General features: G+C 30.7%; 2 protein-coding genes across 5 annotated transcripts in view; one reads left to right on the top strand and one right to left on the bottom strand.

Annotated features, from left to right (window-relative positions):
• LOC129962708 (male-specific lethal 3 homolog) overlaps positions 1–15,683 on the top strand; it is a 66,458-nt gene extending 50,775 nt beyond the window's left edge. The window contains exons 10-12 of one of the 3 annotated variants that reach the window (XR_008783942.1): positions 5,213–5,297; positions 9,622–9,752; positions 15,229–15,683. Coding sequence is in view for 2 of the 3 variants with exons in the window: in XM_056076657.1 (XP_055932632.1) it covers positions 5,213–5,297; positions 9,622–9,691 (155 nt within the window). In the remaining variant the exon portion in view is untranslated. The remainder of the gene's footprint in view (positions 1–5,212; positions 5,298–9,621; positions 9,753–15,228) is intronic. The other 2 variants (XM_056076657.1, XM_056076644.1) reach the window with 2 other exon arrangements.
• Positions 15,684–17,274: 1,591 nt separating this feature from the next.
• LOC129954800 (U4/U6.U5 tri-snRNP-associated protein 2-like) overlaps positions 17,275–26,697 on the bottom strand; it is a 62,653-nt gene continuing 53,230 nt past the window's right edge. For both annotated transcript variants that reach the window (XM_056068175.1, XM_056068184.1), the window contains exons 13-14: positions 20,437–20,523; positions 17,275–17,413 (exon numbers count right to left, since the gene is read on the bottom strand). In XM_056068175.1, coding sequence (XP_055924150.1) covers positions 17,363–17,413; positions 20,437–20,523 — 138 coding nt within the window. In that variant the 3' untranslated portion in view covers positions 17,275–17,362. The remainder of the gene's footprint in view (positions 17,414–20,436; positions 20,524–26,697) is intronic.

The raw sequence follows: 26,697 nt of genomic DNA, 5'->3' as shown, positions 1-26,697 counted from the left end.
GTGAAATTAACATGTTGATTTTCACACAGGGGTGTTTGTGCTCCGGGGATTTTGAACTTCGATACCCGGAAATTCCGGGGATCGTCGTTCAAAAGGAAGTAGGAATAATAATGAATTATTTATTTTGATCTGGGTAATTTTGTTTGTTTTGAAAGCAGAAAACGCAAGGTCAGTGTGTGTAGTGAAAACTTTTCCTTTCTTTCTCCAAAGGCAGTGATAATGCGTGAAAAGGGGGGAAAAAACTTCTTTTTTGTTCTTTCCTTATTGCGAGTTATGACTCATTCCCCCGGTTCTCGGACATTCTCTTCTGGATTCTTTTCGGTAAGTAGGCGTGGCAGAAAAAAAAGGGAGAGACTTCGTTCGACCAGATGTGCGATCACGTGACTCTGAGTTCAAAGGTCTTATCTCTCCTGGCGTGGCGCCAATAAGTAGATAAGGGGGAATTTTCGCCGTATTAGCTATTTGTCATTGATCGCTTCGCAACTTTTTTTTATCCGCTGTGTAAAATTTTCGTTTCATTTATTGATGCACGTGTAAATTTTTCGTTTCGTTTATTGAAATATTTTTTTTATTTATGTACGCAAGAAAATTTCACTATGAAATTTCTCGATATAAATAGTGATATTATACAATTAGAAGAAGGTGTCCGGAATGCATTTAGGTGGAATTGGATTGAACGGAGAGATGGTAATGGGGATACCATCGGCACATGGTGCAAGGAAATAAATGTTGCTGGACAAGCATATTGTGTTTTTTGTAACTCACTGCTGAAGTATGGTGGGGAAGGATTCAAGGCTTTCACAAATCATTCTAAAACTGTGACCACATAAAATATTCAAAGTGCATTACACATTCAATGACTTTAAGTAATTATGCTAATTCAAAAAATACTGATGACTTACTGGAGACTGATGCTCGGCCATTGGATATAGTGACAAGAAAAGCACGCCAAGAGGTATTAATAACTTCGTTTATCGCCGAGAATTCTCTTTCTTTCAATGTAGCTCCCAATTTAATTGAACTCTGCAAACAGTTGAGCCGCGATCAGACGGCACTAAACTCGTTGGAAATGTCCAGGACTACTGCATGTTATAAGATGAAATATGGGCTCGCAAAAACTATTAAGGAAAATATCATTAAAACTTTAAAGGAGACTCCATTTTCTCTAAATTTGGATGAAAGTACTAGCAATGCTCAAGAAAGTATACTGGCAATATTGGTGCAGTTTTATGACAACAATCAAAATGAAGTTGTAGTTCATCATTTTGCATCTCTAAAGATGGAATCTTGCAATTCAGAAGCTGTTTTTAAAGCAGTTGTTAATACTATTGAAGATAATAATATTCCATGGGCAAACTTAATTAGTGTATTAATGGACTCATGTAACACCATGCATGGAAAAAAAAGGGTGTTGAAACCAGACTATGATCAAACAAAGCACCCCACTTATTAGATATTGATGGTGACACATGTCACACAGCTAATAACTGTACAAAAAAATTTGCTTCATGTTTTGATAGATAGATTTGTTTGATGACATCTATTTTGATATGAAAAACTGCAGTAAAAGAGAAAATTTTTTCAAAATCTGTGAATCCCTTGCCATTAAAAAACTTAAGCTCTTGAAGAGACCAGACCATAGGTGGGTGTACATTTTATGTGTTTTAGAAAGAATCAAAGATCTGTGGGATGCTCTTATTGCATTTTATTTTCACTACTTGGATTATTTTTCTTATGTTGAAACTGTATACAATAAAAGAAATATTTCTGCAGCTCAGAAAAAAATTGTTGAAGGGGTGTATTCTTGCTTGCATTCCCAACAACTCACAAAGGATGCTTTAGCTCGGAAAAAAAGAATACTAAATGGGTTATTTGTTATGCAAAACAAAACTTTATTGCATATGGCATTATATTCAGCAGTATTACCAGAGTTCAACACATATATTAAATTATTTGAAACAAAAAAACCAATGCTTCATTTAATACATTCCAGTATTTATAAATTGATGGCAAAATTTTTCTCTTTTTTTATGAAGCCAGAAAATATAGAGTGCACATCTTATAATGATTTATTAAAGGTTGATGTCACAAATCCAGAATTCCATCTACCTAGCAAAGTAATATTTACTGGTGCAGAAGCTTCCACTCTTCTGAAGAAATTATCAAAAAATCATCCAATAGCAAAAGAATTCCAAATTTCTCTGATGAAAGCTTATACTAATACAGCACAGCATATGAAACAGAAATTACCCCTTAAAAATTCATATCTAATTAGTTTTGCAGCATTAGATCCAGAGCTAAGCGGTAAAACCAGTATAATATTAGCTTTTGAAAAATTATCTTTTATGTCCCATATTTTTAGTGATAATGAAAAGTCAAAAGTAGAAGCTGAAATAAGGTTATACCAGAGTGATATTGATATCACCAAAGAAATGCTCTACACATCTGATGAAAGTGGAAATCAAGTCAAGTGTACAATTGATAAATATTGGTCTAAAGTTTTTAATTTAAAAGATGATTTCACAAATGATTATAAGTATCCTACATTGGCTAAATTGGTCAAAGCCTGCCTTAGCTGCTTCCATGGCCCATTAGTGGAAAGTGCATTCAACTTAATGGATACACTTGTCACTGACTATAGAACCTCTCTTAAGATTGATTCCCTAGATGCAGTGCAGACTATTAAATATGATTTAATGGCTTCTAAAGAAACCTCATGTGAAAAATATGGCTCAAAAAATCCAATGACTGATCCAATTCACAAAGATCTCTTACTGAATATGAACAGAAGTTGGAAAACATATCAAGAGGACTTAAAAACATGTATTTCAGATGAGTCACCTATAAAAGTCTCTGAAAAACCTTCTACATTAGCAGAAAAGCAAACTGCTTCTACCTCTGCATGTGCAGTTCTCGAGGAAATTTCTTCAACTGTAAATGAGAAAAATAAAAGTCAACCTTCCTGCAATTATGAAGTTCACCACAAAAGAAAGACAAGCCCACAAACATCAGAAAATAAAAAAAAAGCAGCAGAAATTAGATAATTTTTTTTAAAGAATTAATTTACTTAATTTAAAATATTTACATAAAATGTAGTAGTTTATATGTTTGAAAATTTATGGTTATTAATTTTGCAAAAAAAGTAATTCATTGAACTTTTATAATTAGGTCGTTCAATACTTCATAATTGTAATTTTTCATTTCTCCCCCCCCCCTTCTCGAAACTCCAAAATGTCGGTAGTAAGTCCGTAAAAGTTTCAAGGGATTTTTTGGGGTCCCACAAACACCCCTGATCACATCTTGCGCTACTACCCATACAAGATTCAGAGGGTGAACAGCTAATACAGGGTGATATAGAAAGTTGGCTAACAATTGTACTATATTTTCTTGCACAAATGAATGTGAATGACTTTTTGGCCTGAAATATTCTGTAGAGCAATGAAGTGCAGTTTTGTTTAAATGGATAAGTGAATACATACAACTGTCAGATTAAGGCGAAAGAGAATCCTAATGTTATTCAGAAAGTTCCATTATATGTAGCTGAAATAACCGTGTGTTGCAATTTTACTGCTACGTTTATGATAGGGCCACATTTTTTCATATCATTATTTTGTACTTTAAAAAATGGAGCTCAAACTCATCAATGGCTATTGGAAATTTTAAAATGATGTTTAAATTTTGAAATGGTGATACCTCATGTAGAAATTTAAAGAAATTGTTATGAAGACTAATCATGTATGCTTTCTCAAAAAAAAAAAAAAAAAAAAAAAAGAAAAAAAAAGAAGAATACTATGCTTTGATATATTTCTTCAATTTGTGATTTATGCATAAAACAGATAAGTATGATGCTTTGGTAGACAGTGGTTCACCAACTTTAAGAATTCATAAGTCGTTTTTTTTTTTTTTTTTTCTTGTTCTAAATTAAAATAGAAAAATATATGCAAATTCCAACTAGGCAGCTGCCAAAATTTAATCTGGATTTTACTCTATATTAGAATATAATATGGCATAAAATCTTTTAATGTGAAAATGATGATGAAATTGTAAAACTAATGAACTTACTCATTGTTTCCTGCATTATTTAATTTAGAATTATTTTATAGTATACAATACAAAAAATCATCTACAATAAACTTTCTAAAAAATTAATAATATTTAAAGTAAATTGCTCAAATATGAAATTGTTATGTAAGTTTTCTTCTGGATATTTTCCTCCAAAGTCTATGTAAATAAAAAAGCCAAATATTGGTTAAATTTTCATTGCCTGAAGTAACTGGTATCATCAAAAATCTGTTTCCTTTTCTTGACAGAACATTTGAATAATTCATAGAATTATATCTGTTTTTAGACATTATTAAATCACTATTTGAAAACAAGAGATTGCAAAAAACATGTATTAATATAAAAGACAAATTTAAAGAATTAGTGGTAGAGTAGTTCCATATTAACATCTATTTTTATGCATTTATTTAAAAAAATATTAACAGTTGAAAGAGATAATGTGCAGAAATGAAATTGATATCATTGAAATGGTGAAATTATGAATTTTAAGATGATTTAAAAATATTTCTTCTGGGATAATTTCCCCTGAAATTACTTGGAAAAGGCAAAAGTTTGGTTAATTTCTAATTAATTAAGTAATTAAATTTTGAACATTGAAAATTTGACAGTATTCTCTCTTTTGTCTTAAACAAGAAGTGCACCAAATTTATTTCAAATCCCCCCTCCCCCCCAGTTGTTTAAGAGTAGACCTAGACATATATACATAAATAGAAAATAATGATTTTTATTTATATTAAGATTTAATAATGTGCCATGAATTCCGTGTTTTATTTTACCCAGAAGTTTTTTATGGACTTTGAATATATTTTGCAGATTCCCCCCCCCTTTGAAATCTGAAATATTAAGATAATCAGAGATGCTTTTCATATCTCCGTAAAAGTGATCAGTTTTAAACAGTTTAAAGTGAATGTTAATGAAATCCACTTTCATTAATATTCACTCCCTTTTTAGTTTGCCCAGGATTAGTGTGCCAGTAGCAATTTTAATTATGTATTTATTTTGAGCTGTAGTCCCCTTTTTATTTTGGCATATATTCTTGATATAGTACTTACTATATAATCATGTTTTGTAATAAATTTAATTATACAGACATTATTTTATTTTATAAAATTTTCAGCAGTGGAATGCTATATCATTATTTTTCTTTTAGTGAAACTTCCAGAAATGATCTCTAAGATGAGCTTATCCACTCAAAAGTTGCAGAATTTGATGTGCATTTTGGAGAATTTCCTAATGTAAGTTGAATTATCAGGACTTGATGTGAAGGAAAAGTGCATATCATTAATTTGTTAAAGAGGAGAAGAGAGTTCATGCAGTTTAAAATAATTTTCAATATTTATTTATAAATTTAGCTATTTTAAAAATACAAGGAAACACGTGTTCAAAGCTATAATTCCTTTTATTTTCCCTTCTCATATATGAAATACATAATATTGTAAATAATAAAATACTGTAATATATTTAATATATTGTGTATTGATAATATATATATATATATATATATATATTATCAATACACAAAACTTCAAAGAAATGAGCACAAGCGAAAGTAAATGTTTATTGAGAACTTTTACAGTAGATTTTAGACATGTCGGCTGTTCGAGCAAATAAAATGCCGAAGTTTGGAATCGAAGTTCTCAATTGTTTTCTGCGAAACATCTGTTCCAATTTCCGCGACCTCGTTTTCAATTGGTGCTCTCAAGTCATCCAATGTTGAGGGCTGTATAAGATACACTATATCTGTCAAACATCCCCATAAGAAAAAAAAAAAAAAAAAAGTCGCACGGACTGAATTCCTGAGAGGAAGGTGGCCATTCTCTACCATTATTTGTTTCGTAATGGAATCCAACTCGATCAGTCTATCGTGAAAATGTTCATCTAAAAGATCGAAATTTGAAGAGTGCGGTGAGGTTTAGCACTGTCTTGCATAAACCAATAATTGGTTATCCTGTCTATGCAATGCAAGAATGGGATGTCACTGTCATTCAAAAGCTTTCACTTTCTGAATATTAGGTTCTGTTCTTGCACATATCTTTTTTCCCTTCACATTTTCGCTAGCACATTGTCCAAAACTTCCTTAAAATTTGGTACGTTCTTTTGATCGTCCTGCCGTTTATATTGCGATTATTGCCAAATTTCTTCCTCACTCTGTGGTATGATTGCAATTCATGATAAATCAGAACCATGAAAACACGTTCAATCAAATATTTACTCATTTCAGAACCACAACGAATACACAATTACACAGAATTTTTTTTAGCGAATAACACGCGACTCATTCTCATCAAACAGGAATTCTAGCCTTATATGTTGCTGCAGGAATTTGCATATTCACTTGCAGATGTGCTTTTCCTCTCATTGGTTGCCGCGAATTTGCATAGTCACCTAGGGAAGTTACTATATTGTGCAATCGTCGTATACATCGTAATTTGGAATACAAACAGTCGGATTAGTAAGTAACGTTCTTAGTGTAATTAGACTACGACGCTATATTCGGGGACCCCACATGTTACATATCAAAATACTCGTTTTGACGGGCTCTATCCGAATCTGTACAAATTAGATGCTGCATATCTTGTAGGACACCCTGTGTATATATATATATATATATACCATTTTTGGAATTCTGTCAATCTTTCTGTGAAACAATAACTCAATGAATTAAATGGATGAAATTTGGTATGAGTAAAATTAATGATCTTTAAACCAAAATTGTACAGTTCTCTTATATTTTGAATGAAATCCATCTACAAGAAATCTATCTGACCCTTATATGTGAATGTGGTCACTCATTATAATTTTTTCTTCAAGATTGCAGATTTGCATTACATTTTACTATAAATTACCTCTAAAAGGATTCCCACTTGTTGATCCATATACTGATATGTATGTGATAATAAACAAATAATGATAATTAAAATATGATTTACATAAATAAATTTGACATTACCTGAATTATAGACCTATATCAAATTTTGAACCCAGTTGGTCAAAAGAGAAATTCCTGTTTGATTTACACACAATACTAAAGCATAAAACAAATCATATTGTGGAAGTGTGTGAGAAAACTGAGGCAAGAGATGCTCACTGGTTTTCCTACAATATTAGATTTGATTTTTTTTAAAGGCTTTTTTCATATATTTTTATTTAGCAATTCATTCTTTAAATTTGATGTCAATCCAATAATTCCTTCTGCCAGTTGGATAGTCAGAATGATGTACAAATTTTTTTTTCATTCAATAAATTATTACTATATTAATTTTCTTGAGGCTTGGGGTTTTTCAGGTTAATGTAATAATCAAAAATAAACTTAAAAAAATAGAATTTTTTGTTAACAGTAAAAAAACTTTATTAAGCTGCAGTATATTAAAAAATCTTGTTTAAAAATAGAAAATCAGTTCCCTTCAATGACTATGAATTTGGCAGTGTTATAAATTATTTAAAAAGTTTTTTATAAAATATGCTTCAGAAATAAGACCATTATGATGGGAAGCTGGGTTTCTTTCTTTCTTTGGAGAAGGATGAATTAAAAAAATAATATGGATTGTATAATTTTTCTCTATAATGTGAAAATAAGTAATACATCATTCATTTTTAGTATTTCAAGTAGAATGTTTTCTTTATTAGCAAAAATTCCAACCTATATTTGTAAATTTATACATTCTTTAAATATCACACTAAAATGTTGATTCACTTTCAGTCAATGAACCCAAATAGCACATAATATTCTGTAATTTTGTAAAGTTGCAAAATCATTATTGTACAACTTAATTTTACAGTATTGAAACAAAGTAAAATGTGAGATTTTTTATTAATATTGGGCTTCGATATTATATAATATAGTTTTCTTGGTATATACCAAATTAGTTCACAATGATATTAATATTCTTAAAAATAATTATAATTGCTTTGTGGAGTATGAAAAACAAAACCCTTAATTTTTCAGTGAAATTTCTAATTATTATTTAATTTTAATTTACTATGTTTCTGTTTTTTCACTTGCCTCTAAATTCGGACATATAGCCATTTGGTTTGCAAGCGAAATCTTATTCACAGAACCAGCAAATAAACATTTCCTTAAGATGCTAATGTCAATTATTGTAATTATGTGTTTGATTCCATATCTAATTTTAGATTGTTTTTCAATTTAATAACTATTTTAAAATTTCGAGTTAAGAATGTAATTTTCTAACAATTTGAAACTAAGATTTTTTTTATTAGAATAAATTATGGCAGTTAGGTTCAAATGTATTAACTTTTAAATATATGAGAATTTTAAATGTATGGGAAATAAAAAAATTGTTATTATTTTGAAATTTTTTAATTTATGAAAATTAAACATTCAATGTTAAGAAAAAGATAAAGTTTTCTGTATAGTTTGATTAAACAATCAGAAAATTTCAAGAACATTTAAGGCATGGGCTATTTATAGTAAAAGTAGAATGAAAAATTCTTCGAAATTGAGTTTTTTGTGTTGCTAATTGTTTTTATCTTAACTCTTTTAATTTCATTTATTGACATTTATTTTATTTTAAATTAATAAATTAGTTAAATACAAGATATCAAAAATTTTATCCAATGATTACTTAAAGTAAAAACTTACAAAGAATAATTTATTATATTATATATATTAAATACTTAATTCATAGTAGTGTTATCACAACTTAGAGAAATATGAAATTTACAATATAAATTTTGCATTACTGTATAGTGTTATTCAATGTAGTATTTTCAATATTGTTTTCCAGTATTGTACAATATTTATTAATATGAAATTCAAATAATTATTAATCAATAGCTAAGATTTTTGTGCCAGGATTTTACTATATCAATGTTTTTAAAAATTTTAGTGCATTTTGAATATTGTTACATATTGTAAAATATTGTTTATTCAGTGTTTCCCTGTATTCACAATATTGTTTAATATTTCCCAAATATTATTTAATATTGTTATGTTATTGAGAATGCAGTTGTAAGTTGGTAGGAGGGACAAAATGCTTGGGACTATGGTCGTAAAGAATATCGTCCCAAAGAATTACAATTACATTGCGTTACAGTCACTGTTATTTTCTATCCTCTAGAATTGAAAAATAAGTCAATTTGTTAATCAGTTCTGTGCAAAATAGCATTCTTTAATATTTTAAACCATTCCTCTGTCATCATATTTAGTACTAATTGTTTAATCTCCAAATGAATGAAATTCTATTAGATGAGTTCTATGCCACAAGAAAGATTGAATGGTCACTGACCAGGCATTGAATCTTAAAACATTTTTTGATATTTTTGTAGAAGTGATTTATTTTTTTAAAAAAAGAAAGAAGAAAATATTGTTGATTTTCAAAAAGTAAAGGTTGTTTTAAGTTATAAAAATCTTTAAAATTTAACTAACAGTATAAAAAAAATCTATATCTAAAAAACACTTTTATAATTAGTGATAAGTTAGTTTTCTAAGTATCCCATCTAAATATTAGCTTTGGCCAATGCTGTCTAATTATACCATTGTTTTCAACATATCTTTATCTATCATATAAACTTACAGAAATGAATTTACATTCGTAGGTATGTGGCTGATCGGAAGGGCGATTTATTTCATCCCGCTACTTACATTGATTCTTCTGACAGCTTTTGATATGGATATTCCAACGTTGTCAAATGACCAGGTATCTGTTACTGAAAATGTAAATTGTTTTGTAAGAATTTTTTAAATATTACCTTTGTTCTTTTAATTCACAAAATTAAAATTTTTGTGGTGTTTTCAGTTTTATTTAATATATATGATACACCTATATGAAAATATAGCATTAGTCATGTAACTCTAAATGGATAAACTTTCAAATTTCTTTAGAGAAATCTGCCACAAGGCAGCAAATAGCAGTCTATCATTGAGTAAACTAGATATAACACAACTTTTAAAACATTTTACCATAAAAATTGTGCTGAAAATTTTCCTTGTGCAGTGATTTTCTTATTCTTTCTTTCCCCTGCATAAACGACATGTCATGTCATGTCCCTAATTCAAATCATTACATTGTTGGAAAATTACCTTTGTGTAACGATTTTTCCTTCTTTTTTGCATGAATAACTAAAACAAAGACCTAATCATGGCATGCCTATAATTAAATTCACTGTAACTGGAGCAGAAATTTCCTTGTATAGAGATTTTTTTGTATAAATATTAGTGCGACTGACTTAGTCCTGTCATGTGCAAATTAAAATCCCTGTATCATTACAAATGTTCCTTCTGTAGTCCCCCCCCCCATTTTTGTATAAATAACAAAGAGTGATTGGTTTAGTCTTGAAATACCCATGATTAAAATCATTGTATCATCGCAAAACTATTCATTTCATGCACATTCAACAATTTTTCCAGAAATATTCTTTACAAAGACTAGATTATTGTGCATTAGTTTGGGGGGGGGGCATTTTTTCCTCCGAAATTTGAATCGGTATTCAATGATTTGAAGAGTTAATTACTCCAAAATACTATATGTAAACAATAGGAAACTTAAAAATATAATTTTTCTATATGTTTCTTAAATATAACTAAAGAATAAGGTCTGCACTATAATATTTTTATCAGTCATTCAATTCTGATGTTTGCAATAACTGCTACTAACTAACTCTGATGCTGCAATGTTTGCATATGCAACTTACTGTCAATTTGCTAGTTTCTAAAAATCTTACCATGGAGCTCATTCATTGCAAACTTCACTATTGAATGATTCATGACTCTTTGAGAAGAATATTTGAGTGTGCATTTTATTTGGATCTGATGTATTCATCGTCGTATTTAAAGAAATTTTATACAGATATTATAATATTTCTATAACAGGGTGCATGATGTCATTAAAAACTACTTATTTTTTATGGTCCTTATGTAAGAGTCTTACTTTTATGCTTACTTTTTACACAGGTGTTTATTTTTCTTTCTGAAGATAGTTGTTTTTTCTGGATTATCTTATTGTTAGATTTGTTTTATTTTCGGAGTAAATTTTCTTTGTTTTATCTCATCCTTCAACGGAAAGTGCTGTTTATTAAAAAGTAGGAGCTGCTTGTTGCATTTCCATTAATGGGTCCAAAGACAGAAAAAAGTTTCTCCTATGATAATAATATGATGCATACATGGAGAAAAAAAATATTTCTTTCATTGACCTAACTTTTCTTTTTATCTTCTATTGCTTGTATTGGTATAAAAAATGAAAAGTTTCTTTCAGGGATAATTTTATGGATTTTTCAGATTTTTTTTTAAAATTTCTTTTTGGCGGGAAATAGCATGCAAAGGTGGTTTAGCTGCGATTAATCTTACTGTTGAGCTTTTGTTTCATGGTTACTTCTTTGGAGAATATTTATTATATTTTAACATTTTTATCTATAATTTATTTAATCATTTCCACTGTATGTAATTGTTGTGTGAAAGTTATTTGTCTTTTTTACAATATGCTGAGAAAATGTGTATTCAATTTACTGTGGACTTAAAAAAAAGTGAATATATTGAACGCATATTAAATGGCCGAAGGCTTCCAAAAATAAATATAAAGTGGTATCTTCATGTTGCTTCAAAGAATTTCTAATATGGGAGAAGCAACTGTAAAGTCGAAGACAAAAAATTTCGGAATCTTCCAAGCTTAAAAAATTACCTCTTAAATTCTGTAATCATAATGCACCAGTGAGCCAATGTGCATTTGAAATCTGTGATAAATTATGTAAAATTAATTGAAAGTAGTAATCTTTCCAAAGTTACCTGTAAGTCATTTTTCACTTTTCCCCAAGCTACTAGAGATAAATTAATACTTCTAAAGTTCCTTTTTTTCACATGTGTTGCATAAGCCGTTTCTTCAAATGTATCAGAGTGATGGCCCACTGTTGCCTTTTTGTGCATCTGATGTTTATAAATTAGTAAAACAATGTTTGTATATATTTTTTAAAAGTTTTAAAAGAAAATTTCTTAGTTGAAATTTCACCAGTAAATAGCTCATGTAAATTTAAATTTTCAGATAATGAATCCTATTTTGAAAATGATAAAGTAAGTGCAGGTGTAAGAGGAGATATATTATTGGAAAATTTACATTTCAAAAAAGAAATATCCTGTAAAAAATATCTGCTTTTTTAAGCATGGCTGTCAGAAATTTGTTGTAAAAGTGTTGGCAAACATAATAAAGTCTTCAATAAATTATGTTTTAGTAAGAGGCATGGCAAAGAAAACTAATAAGTGTGGGGGAAAATGAAATGAATTCTTTTGCATCAGAAAAGATAAATAGATGAAGTTGAATGTGATGCTGTTCTAATAGTGTAATCAAATTTCTTGGAAAATGTAAACAAACCATCCTTACTCGATTTCAAGAATTTTAATGCCAGAAAATAAGGTCAGAGGACTTTTTTAATCTTTCTTTTTTTAAGGCAGTTAGTTTAGAAAACTGTGGAAGGTTTTCAAAATTATTTTCATTTTTTTTCCATGGACAGACATTTATTGAAAGAGGATTCATTATTAATAAAAATATTGAGGTGGAAAATTTGATTGAAGTATTATATTTTTCACAACATTTATTCTATAATCATATAAACAATCTGGTGGAATCCACTCAATAAAAATTACTAAAGAATTGAATATCAGCATCAGCAGCCCATTTGAAATATCGCCTATTTTTGGAAGAACAAAGAACTAAAGAAATTGTTGCCAATTCATAAAGATAAGACATTAAAATCTGATTCGTCAGTCTCTTTATGAAAAAATAAATCTCTCTTAGAGAAAGAAATTGCTGAAATTGAATGTAATGTTAATGTACTTGCTTAACAAGCTGATCAAACCAGAGACTTTTTACTTATAAATAATCGAAGAAGTTGCAAAAAATATTTGACATTGAGAAAATTGAACAGTTGGAAGTGATAGTGAAATTTCTATTACTTATGTTCGTAACCTTTTTTTGTATTAAAAAATTGAAATGTTAATGAAGAAACAATTTCATATTTTTTCTTCTTAATATAGACTAATGTAAGTAAAATATGTCAAATATGGAATGAAAGTATTTGAGTTATATTTTCATGAGAAACTTGCAGCAAGCATTTTAAGTAACTTAGCTTTAATGTTTATGAAAAATATGCAGAAGTTACTGGTGGTATTCAATGTTTCTATTTTTTGTTTTGTCATCTTAGTTCCATAATCAAAACTACCATGTTAATATTAGTCCTTAATTTTTTTTCAAAGTTGCCTTAAAAAATGCTTATAAACTGCTTGTTTTTTAAGATAAAATTTGATACTCACACTGTATAACTTTTTTAATGCAGTTTTTGTTCTAAATTTTGTTCTGAGTTATATCAGTTCGATTTAGAAGCACAATATGAACGATTTTACAAAATTTGGAGTTGACACCTAAGATATTAAATAAATATTGTACATAAATGGCTAATACAGATTACTGTCATCAGTAAGACTTGAAACCAATTATTATCAGCAAATGAGTCTTGAAAACTACTCTTTTAACCAGTGGCATGTTTATTTATGTACGATTTGATTCAAACTCATTTAGAGAGGTTTTTAACCCAGTATTTCTTTGTGTCTATCCTCTCCATGTTGAAGACATTTGATGCATTACAAATCTCCTTTTTAAAAAAATTAAAATAAATACAGTGAACCCCTGGTGTACAATGACAATTTCTGCTCTTTGATTCTGTTTGCAGAATATTATTTCTCTTGCCCTTTTATTTCATCCATCGATTCCCTCCTTTTCATTATATTATATAAGATTTCTCTTCACATAATAGTCATCAAGTAGAGAAGCTGTAGTATTATCACTTAATCTGCAATTTTGTTTTCATTAAGAAACACGATATATATTTCAAAAGCAGGTAGTTCAGCTTTTTCTGTTGTAATAGTTATTTCATTACAATTTTTTTAAAAAAAATTAAGATCTAGTGAATGGATCATTTGTACTGTTATAAGACACATGCATAAAATCTTTGTGGTCGGAAATAATAATCTTCCTCATACTTTTATTATATCATCAGAACTTGAGCTGACATTAAAATTTCATTGAGATACATTTCAATGAGTCTTAACAGAATATGCCATTGAATATTTTGGTGCCAATAAGGAAAATGCAATGCTTTAATCTGCATTCTTGACTAGTATCACTCCATTTAAATAATCGATAAAAGTGAGTGGGAATGAAAGAGTAATTGAGACAGATTTAAGCAGCAGAATTCATAGTAAACTGCACAAAGCTATAATTTGCATGCAAGATTAATATTAGGAGTAATTAAGGTACTGCGATCTGCATAAATTAAATAGACAATTCTTTGATTTAAGATGCTATGCCATGCACGATAATTGTTATATTTTTTTAAGAAGCAAAATTTACAGTAGAAGATCTATACAAATAGTTAATTTGTTGTAAGATTTTGATGTTGTGTTGTTGGGCTCCTGTGTTATTCGTTCTTCGATATGTTATCTGCTGAATATCTCTTCTACGCTGCTGCTTGATGCTCTGACAGTGGCATATACTGGCAATCAGTTGGTGACTCACAATGCATTAATTTGTGATATAAGGAAGATATTTACACTGATAAACCATATTAGTTGCATACGTTCTTAGAAAAAAATCAGATACCAAAGTTTACCACATCATTTTTTATCACTTTCACCTGCCAGCCATAATAATAATAATAATAAAAAACACCTCCAACTTCTTTTACTGCTATTTCTATATATACAACTTCTAGAATGCTTTCAACGTCCTTTTGTTGAAAGGAAGATTAGGGAACCCAAAAAACCTTCATGGAGAGCTCTTTAGTTCGAGATGATTCTCAGGGTGGCCGACCGGAAATCATCAGGGAACTCTGGAAAGTTGTAAAAAATCAAGAAAATTTATAATAAAAGTGAAAATTTTTTTATAAATCGGTAATTTATCGGACATGATGATTCGTTGGTGTTTTTTCAGAAATAGAATGAAACATCGTTGGCAGCTAATGAAAATATGTAACAACACTTTTTCTATATGCTGTCTATTATCTGCCATTATTATTGCATTCCTTTGCTCACAAATTCACATTCATTCTATAGTTTATTTTCTTTTCATTTACAAAAGAAATAAGAAAGATATTTCCTATCAATTTTCAAAATCGTTTTTGATTACAGATGTATTATATTTGATCTTTTTTTTTTCATTTCAGGCTATTGTTCATCTGCACATCCATATGTAGAAGAGCATCTGCAAGATAAATATTTTGATAACCAAGCATCTCGGTCGGACCTTTTCCATCTTTTTATAAAGGGACATTACCATACCATTCTTCATATAGAGAGCATCTTCAATTTTGCTTCCATCGAAAAATTTTATCTACACATGTTTTAATAACTAGTTGATTTGGGGGGATGCTAATTCTTGGAGCACTGCAATCGAATTGTCAGAAATAACTTAATAATAAGTAGTCAGAAGATAACCTTTAGCATTAGATATTAATATTACATCAGGATGGCACTTTTTCTTATGCTTAAATTGTGCTATTAGTTGCTCTCTAACTGTTTCATTTACATCATAAAAATTTCATACATTTTTTAATGTATATAATCTTTTATTTTATTATCATCATAATAAAATTTGATTTTCTCCGTTTGTTTATTCTCATCTAATGTTTTGTGCTATTGTATTTTTATACATTCCACCTTGTTCTAGACGGATGAAATTTAGTATATTGTCTTCAAATCAAATTAAGCCGGCCTGTACTATCAGAAACATGTAAAGGTAATAAAAACGGAATGACTTAAATATTTCAAATAGGGTATGAGATTTTGTGACTATTAATGCAATTTTGGTCACACTTTGGTTTCTATCGGTTAAGAAAAACGTGTCTAAAACATAAATTCGGTTTTTGTATATTATTAGCGCATGCAACATGTTGAATGGTGGGGACCGTCTCGAGGAATTAATCGCCAAAAAACTCCGTAAGGGTGACAAAAAAGATTCAATTAAAATGCCAAATTCATACCAAAAAATATGTCGTAAATATTGTACGCCAATACCATGTAAGGTATTCTCAATGATGACAACTTTATGAGAGAGTTTTGGGAAGAACACCCCAGCTGGTTTAAAAAATATCACACTGCTTCAATTTTTTTTTTTTAATTAAAGCAAAGAAAGCATTTTCTTCTTTTTATTACAACTTTAACAGCTGCAAAATAATGTGATTCAACGATTCGAAGAAGCAATGATCTTATTTTGAATTTCATCATAATAAAAATCATTGTTACAAACTGTGTCCAAAACTAATTTTGCAAAAGTTATTAAAATTAAAGGAGAAATACATCCATTCAAACAAAATTTTTATCACAGAAAAGCTATATATTTTTTAACCTTTAAAACGGTGTTAAAATAATTTTCGTGAGATATTATGCTTTGATGTTATGAAGAAAACACATTAAAATTCTGTTTTTATTTTTAAAATAATCTTCGGATAAAAAGTTTGACAAATCCATTCTTAGCAGGCCTCTAATGCCCAAAAAAATAACTTCCCAACTTGAATGCACCTAACTCTTCAATGGCTTTATGCTGAGAGTTCCTCAGGACTAACCTTTATATATTATGAAAAATTTCATTGGGAAATTTTTTTTTATGAGCGTTATAAAAAAAAAATCCATATAAAAAATAGAATATGACCCCCCCCCCCTCTACAAAAAAAAATCCTTGAAAATTTTAAGTACCAGAATTAGCAATTTTTTTCCTTGGTAAAAACTAAAATTTGGCGAAATTGGTCCAAAAAATAAAAATTTTCAAATTTTTATTTTTTGAAGACGTCAAGTTAAAATTTCACCATACTAGATTTTACACGATTGACTAACGTCATTACATACACAATTAATTACATATATTACAGTTAAAAATCTGTAATTCAATATTAATTCATCTGTAAAGGTCATTCAAACTAGTGTTCCAAAATGACATATTAATGAGATATGATGATGTTAGTGTTTTTAAAGTTCCCCTGTTCGATATATCTTTTTGGCGCACCAAATTCATCTTGCTGTCTTCTTATTTCCCGTTGATCGAAGCAATCTACATATTCTTTTTTAACAACGCTCTGGTAGGATCCACTTCATAGACAAATTTACTTCCAAGATCGACAGTCACATATCAGGCTGATCAAAAAACATTTGCATACTTTATACTGATTGTTAATACATGAATGCAAAGCATTTTGCAAAATAAAATAGAAAAAAAATTCTTTGATAACACTTTATTAGGTCATTTTTCATTATGACTTTAAAAAAGATGAAATTATAATTATTTACAATGATGGATCGTGATTTTCAATTTCCATTCTTTTGCAGGAGTTTTTCAGTCGGCCTTCGTTCCCAAATCTGAAAAGAGAAAAAAATGCTATCTCAAATTTTAAGTTATCATGTGAGAGTTTTTAAGTCATTAACCAGTTTAAACAGGTTTGAAACAATCACGAGACTTCTCTATCCCTCCCCCCCTCTCTCTCTATATATATAATGATAATTTTTTAAACTTTCATTTTCAATTTTTCTAGCTGGCAAACAAAGTTTTGGAGCTCGACTGATTTTGAGATGAAAAAAAAAAAGTTATATATATATATATATATATATATATATATATATATATATATATATATCGACGCATGCGCATTCTGATAGTCCCGTTGTTTCAAACCGGTTTAAACTGATTAATGACTTAAATTAAGACAATTCATAAGAATTCAGAGAATGCATAATTTGGAAATCAAGTTGTAACTTTAGTTGATCACAAATCACCAAATGTGACAATCTTCTGCAATATTTTCTAATAACCTTATTTTAATTAGTTGAAATCATCCCTGAACCAACAATCTTTATCGATTCAACAAACAATATTTTAACTTGTTTAGTTTATTAAAAAAAAAAAAAAAAACGTTGCGCGAGTAAGGCACTAACAGTGGGATTTCCAAGGGAAAAATTACTACAGCAGACGATAGATAATTCAAAAGCTACGCAGTGAAAGCCGACTCCAAATAAAACTATATTAGCAAATGATGGATAATGGAAAAACTACTGTGAAAGCCCACTCCAAAATAATAATAAAAAAAAAAAAGGGATAAACCGCTAATTTTGTGCCTACTTATTTTGGGGCTTCAACAATTTGTTGCCTTCAAATCGTTTCAAAAACCGCAAGCCGAAACAACATCATGTTCTCACATGATAGATTAAAAAATGAAAATCCGATATTAGTTATTTATGAAATCAATACAAGATTTTAAAAGCTTAACTTACGAACAACGTTAGTAGTCTTTATTACTGTTCCTCTCCTCTTGCTTCAAAGTTAGTGTAACCAGCTTTGGTCCCCTTTGCACCCAGCCAATCAGCGGCGTAGCGAGGATAAATGGCACCAGAGTATAAAATATTTTCGCACCTTCCGATCATATTTGGTTTCAAACAATATGGCATAAACACATTAATGTTTTGCCTCTATGGCGAAAGGGACATCTATCTAGACCCTCCCTCAGTCATTGCGCCACTTATTTGTCATTTTTTTTCGCCTGAACTTGAAGGGCAATATAATTTTTTTGAATCCAATGTGCGAAAGAATGCTGACAGCAATCTCAGATGATAGCAACTATGAAAAGCAAGCGACGGCCGTTTTAGAGAGAGAGAGAGAGAGAGGGGGGGGGGGAGTAATTTTTGTTTTGCCTATCACACACACAAAGCTACACTTTGATAAGGGAAAAAGAAAAACCACACATGCAAGTTTAAAATTTTAAACAAATTCTTGCACAACTAGATTCAAATCTTTATGGATAGTTAATTGTAAGTTTTACTATTCTCTGTAGCATACAACTTCGGTCTAATTTAGAGCTACAAAGTGATTTTCGGTAGCTTTATAAAAATGTTGTTGTTGTCATAATTGTAGATAATCGTTGATTAATACACAGGTAACTATAATTAAAAAAAAGTTTCTTTTCTGGAAGTTTTTGGTTCAAACGAAAAGTTGATAAACGAATAAAATTCGAATTAAAATTAGGTCCAGCTCTAGAAACGAAACGTCATTATCATGCTTGCGATGGTCGTAAGAGGATATTGCCTTCAGCAAGAAATGAAATGAAGTGGCGCATTTCATCATGCACTAGGCTCCTCTACTTCAGTTTCAATTTCAGTTCTTCGCTGCTTCCCATTGCTGCAGTCATAGTTTCAGAACTAACTTCTGTTTCTTTCAAAATATAACTGACCTATGTCATCAAGATTCAAAATCGATTCTTTCCTGATTGACCGTCTCCATATATTGATTTAAATTTCCATCTATTGCTGATATTTATTAAAGGAATTCGTTACTTAGCCTGTGGCACATTTTTAATGGAGATGAACTATTTAATTTCGCCTTCGCTCTCAAATTAAAATGCAGAATTCTCAAATTTTTAAACCACATAAAAAAAAGGGGATCAATTTAAATATTGTAACAAACAGAGTGACTGATAAAAATGAATGTCATTATTTGTTTGTCCCCGCCAAGAGAATAATAAAATAATCTCGCTTCAACTTATCAGCGAACAGCGTGCTTCTTAATAATATGTGGAAAATAGTTCTATTATTTGTAACCAGAATCACTGCAGAAGGGTGTAAGTGAGCAGTAATTTTCATTTCAATTCAATTCATCCTTTTCAGTCTTGTCAAATAAAAGGGAAATTCAGTATTAAAAGTTTAATAGTATAATAAATAATTTAACGAACACATTGCTTGCCATAGGTAATTGCTTCTTTTTTTTTTAATGTAATAATACAAATCATGCTGCTTACGGTTAAAGTTAAGACTGAAAATCATTCATCAGCCTCTAACTTCTAAGCAATGATAGCTATTGAAAAACTTTTACCGTAAAAGTAGTTGGCCCTAATGAGATGCTAATTTGCCTAATTTAATTAATTTTTTTATCTTCAATTTTAAGGAGGTTATGAAGAAATGAAATATTCCCCTCCGTTTGAACTAGCCATCTGCAAACTCATTTGAGATTTTCACTCTTTTACAATATATTTCCGGCCGTTGAAATACAAATAAAATGACCCTAGTCATCGAATTCAAAAGATTGTCTAGGCAAAGCGTTATACACATAAACATGATCGATGAGAGTTTGCAGAATTTTTCTTGTTATAAGAAACCAATTGCAACCTGTAAGAATGTAAGCAACAAAAGCTTTTTACTGGTATGTTGCGTAGTTTGTCAGCGTATTACACTGTGTTTCGTTGATGTCATCCTTTACGCTTCATGTAGGCGCACTTTGCCTTCAGAATACAAAATGGAAAAGTGCTTTCTTATTCATTGCATCCAATTTGACAGACAGACATTTTCATTAAGAGATTTTTGGTTGAACTGAGGATGTTCCAGTAATTTATTATTACCTGAATATACGCCTCAGACAGCGTGATCATGGGAGGGAGAATTTCCGTCACATGCAGATCTTGCATCTCGTACCACTTGCCAGAACCCTGCAAAAGAAGAGAGAATTCAGTTAGTGGGGGCATCCTCGCCCAAGTCAGAGTGGTATCGTTGGTGGTTATAAAGGATGAATAGAACAACAAGAATAGTAATAATAATACAAAAGTTATAATGTTCAAGTGAAAGTTATGTATATTCGAAAGCCACTCTCGTCAATCGACTAAGCTCGAGTCTCCAGAAAGCGCCACTGTTCCTTCTCAATCATAAGAAGACTCATTTGGAATGAGATGCAAAGCAGGCGGCATTTATTGTCATTATTTAAGCAATAGCAAGCGAACCATGCATTAAGGTTAATAATGCTAAGTTTAAAAATAGCACTTCCAGGCTCAATGTGTTTATAATGTCACTTTTTCTCCACATCATTATTTGCCGAAGTGGATGACAGCAATGAGCACAACAGTTCGACTTTCTTGATATCGCTCAGAATCACTGTTTTGACTGTTTATTTCGTTACAATTTACATACAAATATTTTAATAGATTTTTAGTTTTTCGTGTAGATTATTCCATTTCAAATCGACAAAATAATTTGATTTTGTACCTATGATCTCAACCCCTCAGAGGCACACCTTCTTCAGGTGTGACAAGATTCATGACCCCGAGATAGCCTAGTGATCTGGCCTGCCTTCCCGATTCTCCTTCCTTCCGCCTTCTGCTTTTGGCTTTCATTCTTCCTTCCCTCGAGGGTCGGCGAGGGAGCTCTCCATGAGAAGCTGTCGCCGCTGTTTGCTTCCTGCTTCTCATGGACAGCAAATACCCGCACGTGTTTGCCGTGCGTGGCGACCCTTTAGACGGATGATGCACTGTGGTCCCCGGTGTATCAATCGGCTGATGCTTACCACCAGAATGGTTAATCTGATAGGGATCAAGCGAAGGAGTTACTTCTTCTTGGGCTTGGCGTTAAGGGTGGTCACAGTCCCCAGGGGTAACTCGGAGCGTATAGGTTCCAGCTAGCACCAAGGTAATCGCCGAGGCTGGGAATGGCCAGAGCCGGCGGCTGCCTTCCCTTGTTGGGCTCCGTGATGGGCAGTGCCGTCCGGCCTGAATCTTTTTTAATATCATATGGGGCATAAACTCAATTTTCCATTCAGTGGGTAATACAAGATTAAAAAAAAACTGCAGAAAAATATTATGATCATTTTTTTTTATGATCAAAAGAATTTCAGAAAATAAAGAGACATTCCATACGGTTTCACAGTTCCTTGTAGAAAAGGCCGTTTTTGGAACACTTGGAGAAGTTTATACCATTTGCAAACTTCATTCAGGAGATTTGTTGGTTGAAATTAATTCTTGACAACAATCTCATCAAATTCTCAAACTGAAAGCTTTAGCTACAATTCCTGTTTCTGAACGCATTCATACATCTCTAAATTCTTCTAAAGGTGTTATAACATTGGAAAAGTTATTTCATACATCAATTGAAGAAATTATAAAGAAACTAAAAGCTGAAGGCGTGACACATGTAAGCCGTATCTCTATTCGGCGGGATAGACAACTCCTTCCTACAAAGTACTTTGTTCTTACTTTCCAAATACCTACATTGCAGAATCAGTTAAAATAGGATACATGAAACTGAACGTGTGTCCATTTATACCAAACCCTCTGAAATGCTTTCACTGCCAACATTTTAGGCACTCTAAGATCGCCTGCCGCGGGACATCTACCTGCAACCGTTGTGCAGAGAAAGAACATGATAGTCAGCAGTGTACCTCACTTGAAAAATGCGTCAATTGCGATCAATTCTAAAAAATGATTAATTCTAGATGTGATCAAAATTCAAAATGCGATCAATTCTAGATCATGTCCACGTCGGAGGTTGGAAAAAGAAATTCTAACTTTGGAAACAAAAGAACACACTTTTTATCAGAGGCGAAAAGAAGGATTCAGGCACAAACACCTTTCCCTGGTGTCACCGTGCCATCAGTTGTAAAAAATTCCTTTCAGAAAAACTGTTCGTGTAAAAATTGTGTGCAGATTGTTACTCAAAAAGCAAATCAGATGTTTTTGCTTCCTGCAGAAACATCTGATTCTGATACAGAACCATCTACAAACTGTGCTCCAGAATCTCACGAAACCCAGAAACGTAAACCAAAATGAAAGCCTCTGCATGCTCTTAAATTAAAGCTTTTCTTTTTACGGGGGGGGGGCTCTTTTACATTTACACACCTCACAGATAGAACACAGGGGGAAGAACAACCATGCCCGAATCGCGATTCGAACACTGGACGCCCAGATCTTGGGGAAGACGCGCTACCCCTAGGCCAGGACACCGGCGTCAAATTACATTGCCAGTTGGTTTTTGTAGATTGTATGATGCCTGCCATTTCCTAACTTTCCATTCAATAAAAGAATAAAAATTCTACATGACTCGGGCCTTGCTAATATTGCTGTTATTTTGCTTTCCACCTTGGGATAAATCGCAATTTTCTTTTTTGAATCACTTTTCGAGATTCGATAAATCTTCAACTATACCGACTGTCTTGCAACAGCTGTTTCTACACCATCGCTATCAGTATTCTTCTTTTGCCCCAATTTTCACGGATGGCTCAAAATCAGACGACCATGTTGGTTGTGGAATTATACTTCCGTCTGATACATTGAGCCTCCGTCTTCACAATTGTTGCTCAGTTTTTACTGCTGAGTTGGTCGTAATTTTGTTTGCCCTCCAATAAATTTCACTATCCACTCAGCGTCAATTTGCCGATAGCACGAGTTCTTTGGAAACACTTTCACACTATCACAATCGGATGCATCCAATTGCAATTAAAATTTTGTAAACTTTGCGTGTCCTACAAAATGATGGGTTTCAGATAATTTTCTGTTGGGTGTCGAGTGATGCTGGCATTGCTGGAAATGAAATGGCAGATTCAGCAGCAAAATCAGCAACAGATTTTTTGTCTCAGAGACTTCCTTACAGCGATATTAAGAAATCCTTGACGAAATATATTATTTTTACTTGACAATTAGCGTGGAACCTGCGGACGCAAAATAAACTGCATTCCATCAAGCCAATTATTGGATTGTGGTCTGCTCTCCCTATAGGTGAGGTTGACGCCTCCCTATAGGTGAGGACATACCCGATACACGCACAGACATCTTCTGTTTGGTGAAGCTGTACCGAAGTGCCCCACATGTCATGTGGATTTTGCTATGAAACATTTTAATTGAATGTCCTGATTTTGACTCCTATCGTATTCGCTTTTTTCATTCAACTTCATTGACTCTGCAGGACTTGATGGATGAAAAACACCACCCAAATATCTTTACATTTTTAAAAGCTATTAAATTTTATACTTATATTTAGTGTATGTAATACCTGTTTCATCTCAGTCATCAGTTGTGCCCACCATGATCAACAATGCCCAGTTTGGTCCCATATTCTTCTGCTTTAAATTGATGGGTGTTTTTTTTAACTGGACTTTTAAAATTCTGAAATTTTATTGATGCATTGTCACATTTCAGAAGTTTTAAATTCTATCTACTTTTATAATCCATTATATTTATTTATTATCTGTATTTTATCCCTGATTTTATATTTTACCATTTGCATGGAGCAGCTAAACCAAATGTGGCTCTTGTGGAAAAAAAAAAAATCTTTTTCACAAATTAAATTAAACCTATGATCCCGAACTTTGCCGCAATATTGAATGTTCATTCATTTGGCAGACATAAGTCACGGCATGTTTCGGCAAGATTAAATTTAGAAATTTCGCAATTTTTACTAATTGGATAGAGAAAATAAATTTCTGCCAGTTCCTGAAATATTAAAATAGACGCATAAAATGTTCATCACCCTTAGTTGGTAAATAAAGATAATTTATTTCGACAAAAAAAAGAAACAATTATTTTTCCTCATTCTGATCACTAAGAAACTGTAAAGATCTGAAAAGGTCGCAAAAACCTAAACCAATCAATAAAGGAACAAAATTATTCCGTTAATCATCTGACCCACAGCTAACAAATTTGGAACATATATGCCTTGGAAGGTGGGAATGTGCACCTTGGAGGGATTTTCTTTCATTATTTAAAAATTCAGCTGAATTTTGACATGTTTTGGCAATAAATTCCTTATACATTACAGTAGAAAAATAATTCTAAATTGATTTTAAAATTTAAAACAAATATCTTTCCAATGACATTAATTTAAATAACCACCAATTTTTTAAACAAATTTTTAAAGTATTTTTTTATTTGATTAACAACAGACATGTCTCATTTTTAAATGAAGCAACAATGCAAGAAAGTAAATTAATTTCACTGTTTCCTCAAACCATAAATCATTTGCTTTTATTTGCTACAAAATATTTTTCCTCGATCAGTTGCGTTGTTATGGTTTTTTTCACAATTTGGTTAATAGGAATCTACTTAGTGAACTATCATATTTTTTCATTTTAAATTATCTTTATCATTTGTTTTGTCTTTATTTCAGATTTATTGCAATTTCATTGCTTCATAAATATCTTTAAAAACAATAGCTATTAGGGAATATAAACTAAAAAAGAAGAAAAAATTAAATACTTTAGTCAATATTTGATTAAACTGAAAACAGTTTGCAAATAACTGGACCTAAAAGGTTTAATAATTTCATATATTTGGATATCTTTTATCATATATTATCTATATTACTAATAAAGATAAATGTGCAAGCGCTCTACAGGAAACAGCTGTAATTTGAAATATAGCTACCAAATTTGGAACATAATATACCTTGGAAGTCGGGGATGTGCGATCTTTTTCAAATTTTAATTAATTAAAAATGAAGCAAAATTTTGGTGTTTTTCCGCGATAACTTCCAAAGGCATTACAACACAAAAATGAATTTTGCACTGCTTAAAAAATATATATATAAATTTAATGACATCAATTTAATAATTGTGGGAATTTATGCTGCATTTGAAAATATTTTTTGATTAATTTTTAACAATAGATTACACTGTTTCCCTGAAGTTCAAATCGTTTTATAGTTCCATCAACTATTTGATCAAGTAACTTTTTTTTGCATTTTTGAAAACTAAACAAGGTTTCTGTTTAATATTTGTGTAGATTATGAGACATATAAAAATATTAAGTTACAATATAACGAATTATGGGAGAGACATGAGTTGGATATTCAAGTTTTTAAAAGCACCATGATGTCATGAGACTGGTCTACATTAGGAAAGATTCATGTACTCAATAGCCAGAGCATATATAAGAGACAATTAAAATGAAATGGCTTTAAAAATTGATAATTTCGAGGAACCATGTAAATGAAATTATATTTATGCTATTTAAAGGAAATTAAATACAACCAATATTCTCAGCAAACCAGCTGGTCGCCAGAGACGAATAGTTATAAATAGAAAGGAAGATCCACTTTATTGTGATTAAAACTAAATGAGTTATAAAAATTTAAATATTATTAGCTTATAAAAACGGAAAATTCAGACTACTCCATCATCGTCTCAAAGAAAATAAGCCAATCACCGCCTGGAGTTTCAAGATTACGAAAGTTAGCTTAAGATTATGAAAACATTGATTTTGAAATTGTAATTTTGAAATTCAGTCAGATTCGTTAGCAGAATATACAAATGTGTTTATATATATATATATATATGGCTCAAATGTCAAGAATGTTTTGCAGAATTTCATTCCTTAGGACTGTATACAGTATTTTTATTGATAAAAAAATTTAGTCATTAAAATACTTTTAAAAGTAAAACTGAATTTTATAATGAATCTGAAATTTTTATTAAATAATTCTTTGAAATATTGCATACATTATAAAAAAAAATATCCTGTGTTGCACATAAGTATTTAATGCTGAATGATTTCGCTTTCTTCATTCATATTTTTTTTAAAATTATATATTTTGTTTTAACAAACAAAACAAAAAAAATTGTTTTAATTTTAGTTTAATCACTTTCACTGAAAGTTCAAATTTTACAGGAGCAAACAGAAAATTAGATAGATAGTACAATAAACATAACGGCATAAGACTTCTATAATAGTATGAATTATATGACTATCAAAATTTCAGGCTTAAAAATATTTTGCTGAAGAAGCTATTAAGAGACCAAGTTACACAAAATATTTAATTGAAAATTTTAATGAGCGCTAATCCCAGTTTACAAATTGTTGGCCAAAGATGGCTAGTTGATCAATATAAGACATCGATAGATATAA

The sequence above is a fragment of the Argiope bruennichi genome, chromosome 1, assembly GCF_947563725.1.
Source record: "Argiope bruennichi chromosome 1, qqArgBrue1.1, whole genome shotgun sequence".
Taxonomy (NCBI): Eukaryota; Metazoa; Arthropoda; class Arachnida; order Araneae; family Araneidae; genus Argiope; species Argiope bruennichi.
This window is presented reverse-complemented; position numbering and strand designations above follow the sequence as displayed.